General features: G+C 44.1%; 1 protein-coding gene across 1 annotated transcript in view; it reads left to right on the top strand.

Annotated features, from left to right (window-relative positions):
* LOC308594752 (cytosolic phospholipase A2 epsilon-like) overlaps positions 1–12,450 on the top strand; it is a 42,964-nt gene extending 30,514 nt beyond the window's left edge. The window contains exons 16-21 of the mRNA XM_081208209.1: positions 2,887–3,024; positions 6,358–6,465; positions 7,558–7,749; positions 9,030–9,196; positions 10,680–10,866; positions 12,042–12,450. Of these exons, the coding sequence (XP_081064335.1) occupies positions 2,887–3,024; positions 6,358–6,465; positions 7,558–7,749; positions 9,030–9,196; positions 10,680–10,866; positions 12,042–12,247 (998 nt within the window). The 3' untranslated portion in view covers positions 12,248–12,450. The remainder of the gene's footprint in view (positions 1–2,886; positions 3,025–6,357; positions 6,466–7,557; positions 7,750–9,029; positions 9,197–10,679; positions 10,867–12,041) is intronic.
* Positions 12,451–12,724: the final 274 nt, after the last annotated feature.

Below are 12,724 nucleotides of genomic sequence, written 5' to 3'. Positions count from 1 at the left end.
TAACTTGTTCTGCATTTGAAGCTCTTTGGAATCCATGACATGTGAATGACAAAAATCACATATTTTGCATATCCTCATATGGATAAAATACTGGTTTTAGGCTGAAACTTGACCCATAATATTTACAAAGCCATAGCCTAGAAATTTAGCATTATATCTGGTACCCTAGCCTATGATAGGGTCATGTTCGCCTCTTAGTCAATATTCCACTATCTTTTCAGAGCTAATCAAATATTTAAAATACTCAAACGTTGGCATCAAAATCAGAGGTCAGTTCTTCTAACTGCTTAGCATTTTATTTTTAACATTTAATCTGACTTAAAGTTTCCTATACATGTGCAAATATATACACTTGCATGTGGTATATCTGTGAGAGGAACAAAGCTCCCTTTTATACTCGTAAAAAGGCTCATTTGGTCTGAGATGGAAATAGGTGGGTCAAACCTTCTGTTTGTTTTGTGTGATACTGTGGGCAGCTGATTGCAATGAGTGTTTTCGACTGCTTTATGAGTTTATACGATTCTGTGCCATTTCATTACATTTATGCTGCAGCGAGTAAACATCTTGGGGAAATTAGCAGAAAATAATACCCGAGAACCAAACTATTACACAGTTAGGTCCACAAATCCAATGGCCCTTGCAATACAGCTGTATACTCAGAAGTCCCATTGCGTGGCGATTCCCGCCCCCTCCCAAGGTGGAAAAAATAAAGACACAGGACACCAGAATTTAGGTTAATGGGCGAAAAATGGCCACAACTTGATTGATTACAGGTAAGAGCGGTATTGGCTTTAGGCATTGGCCCTATCAGGCTAACCGGTCTAACCGGGAAGGGTTAAGCACCAACAGGGGGAGCCCCTGAGATGCACATCCCTTTGCGCTCCCCGAGGGGTTACCGCTCAGGAGCGTGCTTTAGGCGCTAGCCTCCATAGGTTTCGGGCAAGACGACGCCCCCCGGAGTCCTTTAACGAACTACCCTTCAACATTTGGGGGAGGTGATGGCGTTCCTCCCCCCATCTCATTTGCATAATAATACCCCCGCCAATGCCTAACCCCCCAAACCAAAGTTGTTGTGACGTTTTGCTACGAGGTAGGCGAAAAAACCAAGTGGCTTCCAAAATATAGCCAATTAGCCAAATGGAAAAACTCCTACCAGGCCCCTTGCAGCGACCAGCCGAAGCCCATAGCAAAGTCCAGATGAGAACCTAAAGGGCAGGAGGGTGGGAAACCGCAGCTGCTGAAAGAAAAGAAAGGGGCGAGCGTGGGTTGCCCCGACCTTAAATGCCCCTTACAAGTACCGCCCCCGCTGCCAGCCGATTGGCTGGTGCGGTGAATGATGAATCTTAATGACCCCGGGATTCCCCAAGTCCCGCGGGGCTGCAGCCAGCCCTGCGAGGGTGTGAATGGAGCGTGAGCCCGCAACCCCCCCCCCTTCGTATGTCGGGAGTGGCTTTGCGTACAATGGGGCTTACATGCAAATAGGTATATATAGGAGAGCACCTTTATGATGTAATTCTGTGTAAGTTCCTTCAGGTTCAATGCATTAAGTATGTATAGCAGATGTAGGGAGCTTTTGGCTCTCCATATTTTGCTCACCTCAAACTTCAAGTATGGCCAAAGGCCAGGGATGATGGGAGTTGTAGTTCAGTGACGACTGGAGCACACATCACGTTCCCCACACCTGATGTCTAGGGCTGCAGCCTTAGACTTAGAATTAGGGGAGTAAAAAAATTCCATTCTTAAACTAGCCAGAGTACTAGCCAGTGTTTGCTTAATGTTTGAAGCTGTACTGTTTTTAATATTCAGTTGGAAGCCGCCCAGAGTGGCTGGGGAAACCCAGCCAGATGGGCGGGGTATAAATAATAAATTATTATTATTATTATTATTAACCACTTATTCTCACATAAGGTAAAAGGTAAAGGACACCTGAATGGTTAAGTCCACTCAAAGGCGACTATGGGGTTGTGACCCTCATCTCGCTTTCAGGTCAAGGGAATCGGCGTTTGTCCACAGACAGTTTTCCACGTCATGTGGCCAGCATGACTAAACCGCTACTGGCGCACGGAGGACCGTGATGAGTGCCAGAGTTCACAGAAACACCATTTACCTTCCCGCCGCAGTGGTACCTATTTATCTACTTGCACTGGCATGCTTTCGAACTGCTAGGTTGGCAGGAGCTGGGACAGAGTAACGGGAGCTCACCCCGACGCGGGGATTCGAACCGCCGACCTTCTGGTCAGCAAGCCCAAGACGCTCAGTGGTTTAGACCACAGCGCCACCCGCATCCCACGTATTCTCACATAGACTAGCCTCTATGTGTGAAGCTATTTGACTGAAATTTTTGGTTTAAAAGAAGTTCTCTGACAAATCATACCTGGTTAATAAGAATCAGAAAGAAACCAAGGGGGTAGGTTGTTGTTTTTTTACCTAGTGTGGGTGCAGTACCTGTGTGATGCCCTCTGGGCTCAACAGAGATCTGTTTCTCTCCTCCTGCTGCACATACAGACAGATCATGCACTTGGGACAACACAGAGAATGGGAAGCTGGTCTTACATGACCCGCAGAGGCCCATTTAGAGCTTATCCACACTTTCCTTTTGCACCACTCTTTCCAGGCACAAGTCCATACTTGAAAGCTCCATGTCCGAGCTCAGTCGGAGGAAGCATCAATTCTAGTTGTCTGCAGATGGCCGTTTGCTCCACTTGAGCTTTAAAGAGCAGGTTTTTACAAGGCAAAAAAAGGGGGGTTGCTTGAACACAGCATTCTAAGGTACAGACCATGCCTTGGAAAAGCGGTGGAAAGTTAAGTGTGTGTAAGCCCTTCGTTTCATTATGTTTGAAAGTCACCTTCTCTGCTCTTACAGTATTTTATTTCCTCTGATTGTAGAATGGATGGAGTTCACTCCCTATGAGGTGGGGTTCCTGAAATACGGAGCATTTGTGCCTTCAGAAAACTTTGGAAGTGAATTCTTCATGGGCCGCATGATCAAGAAACTTCCAGAAAGCCGAATATGCTATCTCCATGGTAATGTATTTAACTGCCTTATGGGAACGTCAAAGTATTGTGATAACCTCATTAGCACGAGTAGTTACTGTTGTGGCATCTCTGTTCCCCTTCTGTAGCCAAGGAAAAAGGTTTGAATAATAATAATAATAAATTTTATTTATATCCCACCCTCCCCAGCCGAAGCCGGGCTCAGGGCGGCTAACAACAATAAAACAGTACAAAAATACAACACAACACTCTAAAATCATTCATTATAAAATTAATTCAAATCAAGCCACTGGCAACCATTGGGCCAGAGCTCCGTGAAGATTGCCGAGGGAGGGAGTCAGGCTGTGCCCTGGCCAAAGGCCTGGTGGAACAGCTCTGTCTTGCAGGCCCTGTGGAAAGATGTCAAGTCCCGCAGGGCCCTAGTCTCTGGTGACAGAGTGTTCCACCAGATCGGAGCCACAGCCGAAAAAGCCCTGGCTCTAGTTGAGGCCAGCCTAACCTCTCTGTGGCCTGGGACCTTCAAGATGTTTTTATTTGAAGACCGTAAGTTTCTCTGTAGGACATACCAGGAGAGGCGGTCCCTTAGGTACGAGGGCCCTAGGCTGTATAGGGCTTTAAAGGTTAAAACCAGCACCTTAAACCTGATCCTGTACTCCACCGGGAGCCAGTGCAGCTGATATAGCACCGGGTGAATGTGATCCCGCGGTGAGGACCCCGTAAGGAGTCTCACTGTGGAATTCTGTACCTGCTGGAGTTTCTAGGTCAGTCTCAAGGGCAGCCCCACGTAGAGTGAGTTACAATAATCAAGCCTGCAGGTGACCGTTGCGTGGATCGCTGTGGCTAGGTCAGGGCAGGAGAGGTAAGGAGCCAACTGCTTAGCTTGGCGGAGATGGAAAAATGCCACCTGTGTTATAGCTGCAATCTGCGCCTCCATGGAAAGGGAGGTGTTGAAGATTACACCCAAACTCTTAACGGACGGTGCTGGCACTAATTGCGCCCCCGCAAGAGATGGGAGTTGCCCACCCAATCCCATATCGTCCCGTCCCAGCCACAGGACCTCTGTCTTCGAAGGATTTAGCTTCAACCCGCTCCCACGTAACCATCCAGCCACAGCTTCCAAACATCTGGTCAGTGTGTCTGGGGCCGAGTCAGGATGGCCATCCATCAACAGATAGAGTTGGGTGTCATCAGCATACTGATGGCAACCCAGCCCAAAACTCCGGACAAGCTGGGCGAGGGGGTGCATAAAGATGTTGAAAAGCATCGGGGAGAGTATCGCACCCTGAGGTACTCCACACACCAAGGAGTGGCGCAATGACAATTCCCCCCCAAGCGCCACCCTCTGTCCCCGACCAGAGAGAAACGAGTGCGGCCATTGAAGGACTGTGCCCTGAATCCCCACGTCGGGAACGCGATGGTCCAGGAGTTTGTGATCGCCATGTCGAAAGCTGCTGACAGATCTAGAAGAATCAGCAGCCCCAACCCGCCTCGATCCAGCTGTCTACAAAGATCATCTGTTAGGGCAACCAGAGCCATCTCGGTAACATGACCACCGCGGAAGCCAGACTGGAATGGATCCAGAGCCGATGTTTCATCCAGAAACCCACCAAGCTGTTCAGCAACCGCTCTCTCAATCACCTTACCCAGGAACGGAAGATTCGAAACCGGGCGGTAATTGGATAGATCTAAAGGATCTAATGATGTTTTCTTTAAGAGCTGGCGCACCACTGCCTCCTTCAGTTCCCCTGGGAATGTCCCCGTGCCAAGGGACAAATTGATGATATCCCCCAGGAGGGCCCGCACCTTGTCTGGACATGCTCTAATCAGCCAAGAATCTGGTCCATCTTAAAAGAGCATATCAAGCTTTAGGGCTACATCTTCCTGGGGCATGTTTAAATGACTGCTTTTGTCATGCTGCATCCTGAGATAATAATATCATCATACAACTTGGATCTGCTTGCCCAGCAAAACATCTAGCAATGGGGCTCACCCCCATTTCCTTTTATGCCACACTCAGTGGCGTAGCTTGGGGGGTGCAGGGGGGGGCCGGCCGCACCGAGCGCAACATCTGGGGGTTAGGGTTAGGGGTCGCAAATCCACGGGTTAGGGGGCGCAAATTACTTGCCTTGCCCCGGGTGCTGACAACCCACGCTACGCCACTGGCCACACTGTATAGGCACAGGTCCATGTCTGAGCATTTTCCTTTTTCCTTTTGTCCTGCCACTTTCCCCAGGAAAACCTGCTCTTTACTGCCCAATTGGAACAAATGACAATCCAAGGAAAACACAACTGCTCTTTCTGCTTTACTTTTTGCTTTCTTCTTTACTTTCTGCTTTCTTTACTTTCTGGCAGAAAGAGAAGGACCAACCACAATGCACCCTCCTTTCTACCTTGACAGAGATAACTCATGGTCATTCTTTATAAACTTTGGAGCTTCTTTCCTGCCTTGAAGAGCATTCAGAGTCAACCCGCTGTCTACTGTTTCCTAGCACCCCCATGCCCAACAGTGAGCTCATCTTAATTTCTGCACAGCTTCATATAAAGAGCAGTCTCATATTATGCTGCTCTTTGTATATCTTATCAGACTCAGCATTCGAGATTGCAAACCAAAAGCAAGTGCAGACTGATATTTCTGTTAGAATTCCTGCTCCATGACTGCAGTCATGGGATTGTTGTCTATCACATGACGGTATATGTTTTGACTCCACAGAGTGGGAAGTGACGGAGACAGGATGTTTGTGTTACTGTGTTCCGTGAAGTGGGACTATTGTCCCTTGTTCCTTTTATCTTTGCTGTCTGGTGCTAGAGAGAGAGGGAGCCATGTTGCAGTGCTCCATGTGTGTTTATATGTAAATAAAGTAGATTAGCCAAAATGCTGAGTTGCTGAGGTCTGTCACGCAAGGTGCGCAAACTCTGCAGATCCCTCCGCAGTCGTTGGCATTGGTCGCTGTGATGTTCGGGCTGAAGAAAGCTTTTGAAGCACCCGGACGATCGACCAGGAGGGAGCGAACATGCCAGTTGGGCATGTGTCTCTCCCAGGGTCCTACTTGAGTGTAGGATGAGCTCCTGACAATTTCATCCATTCAAAGTGTAGCAGTAAAAGTTGTGACTGTGTTGTATCCCCCAGCTTGATTCATTTGCTCAGTTTATAGATGTTAATCTGCCTGCCGGGCATTAAAAACAGAAGTTTAGACTATGTTTTGAGTTAAATATGCTCATATTCATGCATTCATGGTTGACTGAGAAGAACCAAGCAAGCTGAAAATAAGAGTCATTCTCAACTGGTTTGCCTTGAGGTCTTATTTAAATTTATTCGTGTGAACTCACTTTTCTTGTTCCCCATCTCTCTCTATCCCCTCATAGGTATGTGGAGTAGCATATTTTCTTTAAACTTGTTGTATATCTGGAACAGAGTTAATGATTCAGAGGAATTCTGGCACAGATGGACTCAAGACAAGTTAATAGATATTGGTGAGCTTTTCCTCTTCATGCATCTGCTTCCTCCATTTCTCTGCTGTTAAATTGGTTGACCCAATATGCTACTTTAAGAGATGGAGGTTGGGAGTTATTTTTCCTTTAAAAACAACAACCATTGGGTGTCAATTTGGACGCATAATTTTCATTCTCTGTGGATCTTCCGAATAATTTACTGTAAGCACAGTCGGGGTGTGTGGGTGGATGTGGGTGTGTGTGCATCACAGCAAGCCTTCTTTAAATGGGTTGAACAGTGACATGCCAAAACGTAAGGCATACTGACGGTGCCTGTCTCTGATGAGCCACGATGTATTTGATATAGCAAAGACTGGAAAACAAGGAAGCCACTAGCCTCATAGCTGTATGCAGTAGCAGCTGGGTACAGTGGGGTGCTGCTACCTCAACTGATCTCTGGCCAGTCATGTTGTTGCTGCTTACTGGGAGGTAGAGGGGTGCAGAGAGTTTGGCATGGTGCTGTGCTGCTGCTAGCGTGTTTGCACTGTGCCAACATTGCAACTGCCTCCCCTTCTACCTCCAAGTAAGTAGGAGGTCAGGCGAGTAACATCCTACCATGCCACCTGTTAAAGGTTGTGTGCCCATACCTTTGGATAAAATGCCTTTCACTTTTGATTTGTCTCAGAGGTACATAGCATGGTCCACCTCGGAAGACAACTTGACAATGTATAGTCTTAAAGGGAGGTTACACGCCAGGTGAATTGCTGGCATGGTATCTGAACTGCCTAACCATTTTGACACTTCAGCCGAAAATGTGAAGCCAAAACAATATCAAAGCAATCTGGTTCAATGCTGTCAGTAGTGATGAAGGTCGGAGACTGTTATGCACCTATATGGACACATGTATGAAGTTACAGTGCTCTGTTAGGAAGCAAATCTCATTAAACTCAATGGGATTTACTTCCAAGTTAATACGCTTAGGATTGGGCCATACGTTGTCTTTTACAGTGTTCTTGCAGCGGGTTTGCTACTATATAGCTGTCCGGTAACTGAGTTGTCTAAGATTCGGCTTAGCAGCAAATCAGAGCATAGTTAGTGACTGCTTATTTTGTCACCTTTTGTATCTTGTTGCAGAGGAAGAGCCTTATTTACCTACAAGGCCATATGAAATAAGGAGCCATATGTACGTCCCAGCCGGAGAACTTGCCAATAAGCTCCGAGGGGTCTTGACTGATCGCTTTTCTGTTGCCCAATATCACAATTTTCTGAAGGGTTTTCAGATGCATAACTACTACTTGGAGAATGAAAATTTCAACAGATGGAAAGGTAAAAGGGTTTATATAGTTGTCTATTGAAGCCACTGTTCAGTATTAGAACACTTGCTTTCCATAATCAAGGACCTCTGCCTGAGCATGGAGAGACACTTCCAGACACAGTTGACGCTGACAGTATGAAACTAGATAGCTCTACTGGGTGCCTTCCATATGTTTTGAACTACAATTTCCATGTTTCCTGACCATCATCCATGCTGGCTGGGGTTGATGGGAGTTGTAGTCCAGACTTCTCCAGACTCCAGATGTTTTAGATTATACTGACCAATGACTTAGTGTTTTGTTTTATTGGTTATATTCACAGTGTTCTATTTTACAGTTTTATTATGATGCCTATAAATGGAATTATTATTAATAATAATACTCAGAAGGTGGCAATGTACAAAATCCAACCTTTCTGGAATTTGATATTCCAAGAAATTAATAAAATAACAATATAAAAAATGGAAGTCAAACCAGAATTAGCTTTATTAAATATATTTCAAGACACCCATCTGGATTTACATAATAAAGAATTAATAAGCCAGTTATTACAAGCAGCGAGATGCAACATTACCAGACACTGGAAAGACTTTTCTGGCACAACAATAGACAATTGGTATGAAACAGTTTGAGAAACAGCTCTTCTTGAGAGATTAACAAACAAACTACAGTTGACACCTGGACAGATCAAGAAAGAAGGTTTAACCCCAGTGCGGTTTAATTTCATAACATACCCCAGTATTCCAGAAAAGGAGCAATCCCACCCCCACCCCCATCAGCATTTGGCTCGATCTTGTTGATCTAAATTATTATTATTATTATTATTATTATTATTATTATTATTATTATTATTATTACTCAGAACTAAGTCCCACTGAGTTCATTTTATTCCCAGGTAACTTGGTGTAGGCTTGCATCCTAAATTCATATACCTAGTAAGAAAGGACAAAGGTAGCAGGCTGTCTTCTGTGTTAGGACGCTTTACCCACAAATATTTTGACAGGTCAAAAGAGGGTTGGTGAAGGTCTATGGTTCTGATAGGTTCCAAAGCCCATAGGACAGGAAACCTGGTTGGACTACAATTCTCCACCATTATGGAAAGCAGACCACACACTCTGCTCTAAGTGATATTTGAATTCTCCTTAATCCAGTGCAATTTACTCCTAAGTAAGTGGCATATGACTGCAGCCATATTGTCATAGGTAAAAATGCCCTATGTATTTTAATTTAATTGGATTCCAAATTAGGCAGAAATATTCTTTTCTGATGGCAAAAAATATATTTCCTTTCCAGCTACGGTGTTAGACGGATGCCCAAATCAACTAACAGAACATGCAGACTCTATAGGACTGGTGGACGCTGGATTTTTCATCAATACAAGTTGCCCACCACTTTTAAGGCCAGAGAGGAAAGTTGATGTCATTGTGCATCTGAGTTACAGCGCAGGCTCACAAACACTGGTAATAGGTTTTGTGTTGCTTGTTTGTTTAAGGGATATATTTCAGGTTTATGTGGAAACATTGCGACATATTGCCCAAGGTCACCTCTCTAAATAACTGTCTGTAGCCAGAAGGCCACAGATTCCTCACCTAACTATAAATCAGGGGTATCCTCCCAATGTTGTTGGAATACAGTGCCCATCGCCCCTAACCACTGGCCATGTTGGTTGGAGCAGATGGAAGTTGGAGTCCAACATCTGGTGGGTACCAGCCTGGCAACTCCTGCTCTAAAATATCTGAATCTCACCTTGAGCACATTCTGGTGAGAACTCATAAAAGACAATAATATATTTATTTATTTACCTGTTTAACAACAACAACAAAAATACATATCACTTGAATGTAATAAAACTGCTACGAGGTTTATAATAGCATAAAAGATATGACTGATCGCACATCTACCAACCTGCAGCAGGTTTTTTCCCTTTGAGTTGCAGCAAGTTTAAAACATCACCACAGGTTTGATTTTTTAAAAAAAACAACCCTAAATGCAAATTTTATTCTCCAGTAGGTAGTTAGATAGAAAACAATGACTAATGCAATGAAAGAAAATACATTCTGTTGATGGAAGTAAAATCTAATCAAGGTAATTCCTGGGAATTCATCTCACATAAATTCTAGTCTGCTCCTCCTCTTTAAGTCATTAATTCCCAAGCTTAGATAATATTAATTTATAGGATCCATGTGCCAAGGCCCTGTGACCTAGCTGGGGGAAACTAATAACCACACTGGACAATAGCACATTGGGTTTTGGGTTTGAATAACGCCAAAGCTTCATTGGTTTCAGCAGTGAATGGTTTGGCATAGCCCTTGAGTAAAGCCATTGCTATTCCACTCCAGCACATCTGCTGGAAGTGCATTTAAGCATAAACCACATCTTGGAAGGGGTGCCTATAACCTACATCAAATAGGGGTACCCCCTACCTGGGGTCTCTGTTGGAGGAGTGGTATGGCCCTAGTTCCCATCTAGGCATTGGACAGAAACCATTCCTCCTGGATCCTTTTGGATACTCTTTACCAAGGAGGGGCAGGCAATGGCTACAACCTCACTTCCATGCAACTTACTCAATGCCTAACCATCACCCAAGCTGAAATCAGCTCACTGTCAAACCACTCACACCTGCAACCAATCCCTGATAGCTTCTACAATGTCATTTAGCCAGATTTTGTTGCCTGCTTTTTTCTTTTAATGAACCTGAACTCCTCAGTATCATCAGCAAACATGGCCGCCTCACTGCTCACTCCTAACTCTAGATGGTTTATGAACAAGTTAAAAAGCAGGGACTCTGCTTTCTACTTCCCCCATTCAAGGAACTGTTCATTAATTCCTACCTTGTGCTTCCTGGGTATCCCAGTTTTCCACATAGATTTTTTTAGTGGCATATGATTGCTTTTTAACATACATTTCTTGTCTTCTCTTGTTTTAACTTTCATGTGAATGAAGCCCCTAGAGCAAGCTTGCAAGTACTATATCCAGCAAGGTATCCCATTTCCACATGTTGTCCTTACGGAAGAAGACAAGAAACATCTAAAGGAATGCTACTACTTTGATCAATCAGATGTCCTTGGTTGTCCAATCCTGGTTTTCTTCCCATTAGTGAATGATACCTTCCGTTATTACAAAGCACCTGGTAAGTTATTGACAATAGCTAATAAACTCCACCCTAAGTGACAGTTATATCCAGTGCTGTCAGGCAAAACAATTCCTGGAGGTGGGGAGTTTTTTGCTGGACTTTCCCACTACCGAGAAATCAATTAATTCCTCTGAACTGAATTGTTACAATCTGTTGTAAGCCATTGTGCAAATCATTTGATTGAAAGGCAGCGTATGAATCTTAAAAATAAAATATTTAAAATAAAATACCAAATCTCTGTGGTAACAACCCTGAAGTTTCAACCTCTGAATCTTGACTGACTACAACAAGCTCTAAGGCACTGGAATGGATCCAGGGTGCAGACTTAGTCATGCTTAAGAGTAAAGTAAAGGTAAAGGGACCCCTGACCATTAGGTCCAGTCGTGGCCAATTCTGGGGTTGTGGCACTCATCTCACTTTATTGGCTGAGGGAGCCAGCGTACAGCTTCCGGGTCATGTGGCCAGCATGACTAAGCCGCTTCTGGTGAACCAGAGCAGCGCACAGAAATGCCGTTTACCTTCCCGCCAGAGCGGTACCTATTTATCTACTTGCACTTTGACGTGCTTTCGAACTGCTAGGTGGGCAGGAGCAGGGACCAAGAAACGGGAGCACACCCCGTCACGGGGATTCGAACCGCCGACCTTCTGATCGGCAAGTCCTAGGCTCTGTGGTTTAACCCACAGCACCACCCGCATCCATGCTTAAGAGTAGACCCACTGAAATCAATTATACTTAAGTTAGTCAGTAATGTAAGTCCCATTGATTAAAATAAAAGCCCTCTAAGCATGACTAAGTCTTTTGCTTCTTCTGTTCATACTTTAGTATGGTCAGAATAAGATGGTGCCAACAAATACTGATCCAGCCTTGAGTGTATGTTCTTATAATTACAATGATATTGTGCATTATTTAATATGCTTTATTAACTTCATTATATTATATACACTCAACTACTTTGAGACCCTCTTAAGTATAAAGAGATATCCAAGCCTGATAAATCAAATCAAAATAGGGCATTAAAATTGTGGTAGATTTATTTTTTATATAAAAAAACACAAAGCCAAAATTGTAAATGAACCATTCTAAGAACATTCTCATTGGATTAATACACATGTATGCTTCGGAAATAAGCCAAATATCTAACCATTAATAACTCGCCGTTTCTTTATCCTAGGCGAGAAACGCGATGGTGAAGCAGAGATGGCTGCAGGAGATGTTGATGTTTCCACCTGGAAGACACCATACAATACTTACTGGCTCACATACAGCGATGAAGATTTTGACAAGCTAGTAAACCTGAGTGAATACAACATCTTGAATAATGAGCAGCTGATTCTGCAGGCTTTGCGTTCTGCTGTAGAACGGAAAAGGCGGCATTGATGGAGACAGTATAGATTGACTGGGGAGCTTGTGGGGAAGGCAGAAGATCAAGTAATGGTTGGCTAAAGTTACTGATTAATCTGAAGGCTTCAGTGGAATTTATTTCATCTCTCTTATAATGACTGTTTCATATTTCAGCAGGGGCACGGCAAGCTACAAAGGCCCACTTCTGGATATATTTAATAAAAAATTGGGAAAAAGCAGTGTATTTTAAGAATGCATGTTCTGTCTACTAAACACACGCACAATTCTATGGCAGAATGATCAGCACAGGTCAATTTGTTGCACACATACAAACCTACATCTGTAAAGCAAAGAGAAAGGGTTGTTTTAATACCAACATATTTTTTCTAAAACCCGTAGTTTGGCCAGAGATATAAATGCTCCTAAGAGATAGATACCGAAATATAGAATGGGGGAGAGGGCAATATTATGGATATAGTTACACATTAAAAATGAGGGCAAAAGAATGCACAG

Source organism: Podarcis bocagei (genome assembly GCF_964188305.1).
Source record: "Podarcis bocagei genome assembly, chromosome: 1".
Taxonomy (NCBI): domain Eukaryota; kingdom Metazoa; phylum Chordata; class Lepidosauria; order Squamata; family Lacertidae; genus Podarcis; species Podarcis bocagei.
Note: the sequence above shows the minus strand (reverse complement) of the source record. Positions and strands in the feature narration are given on the sequence as shown.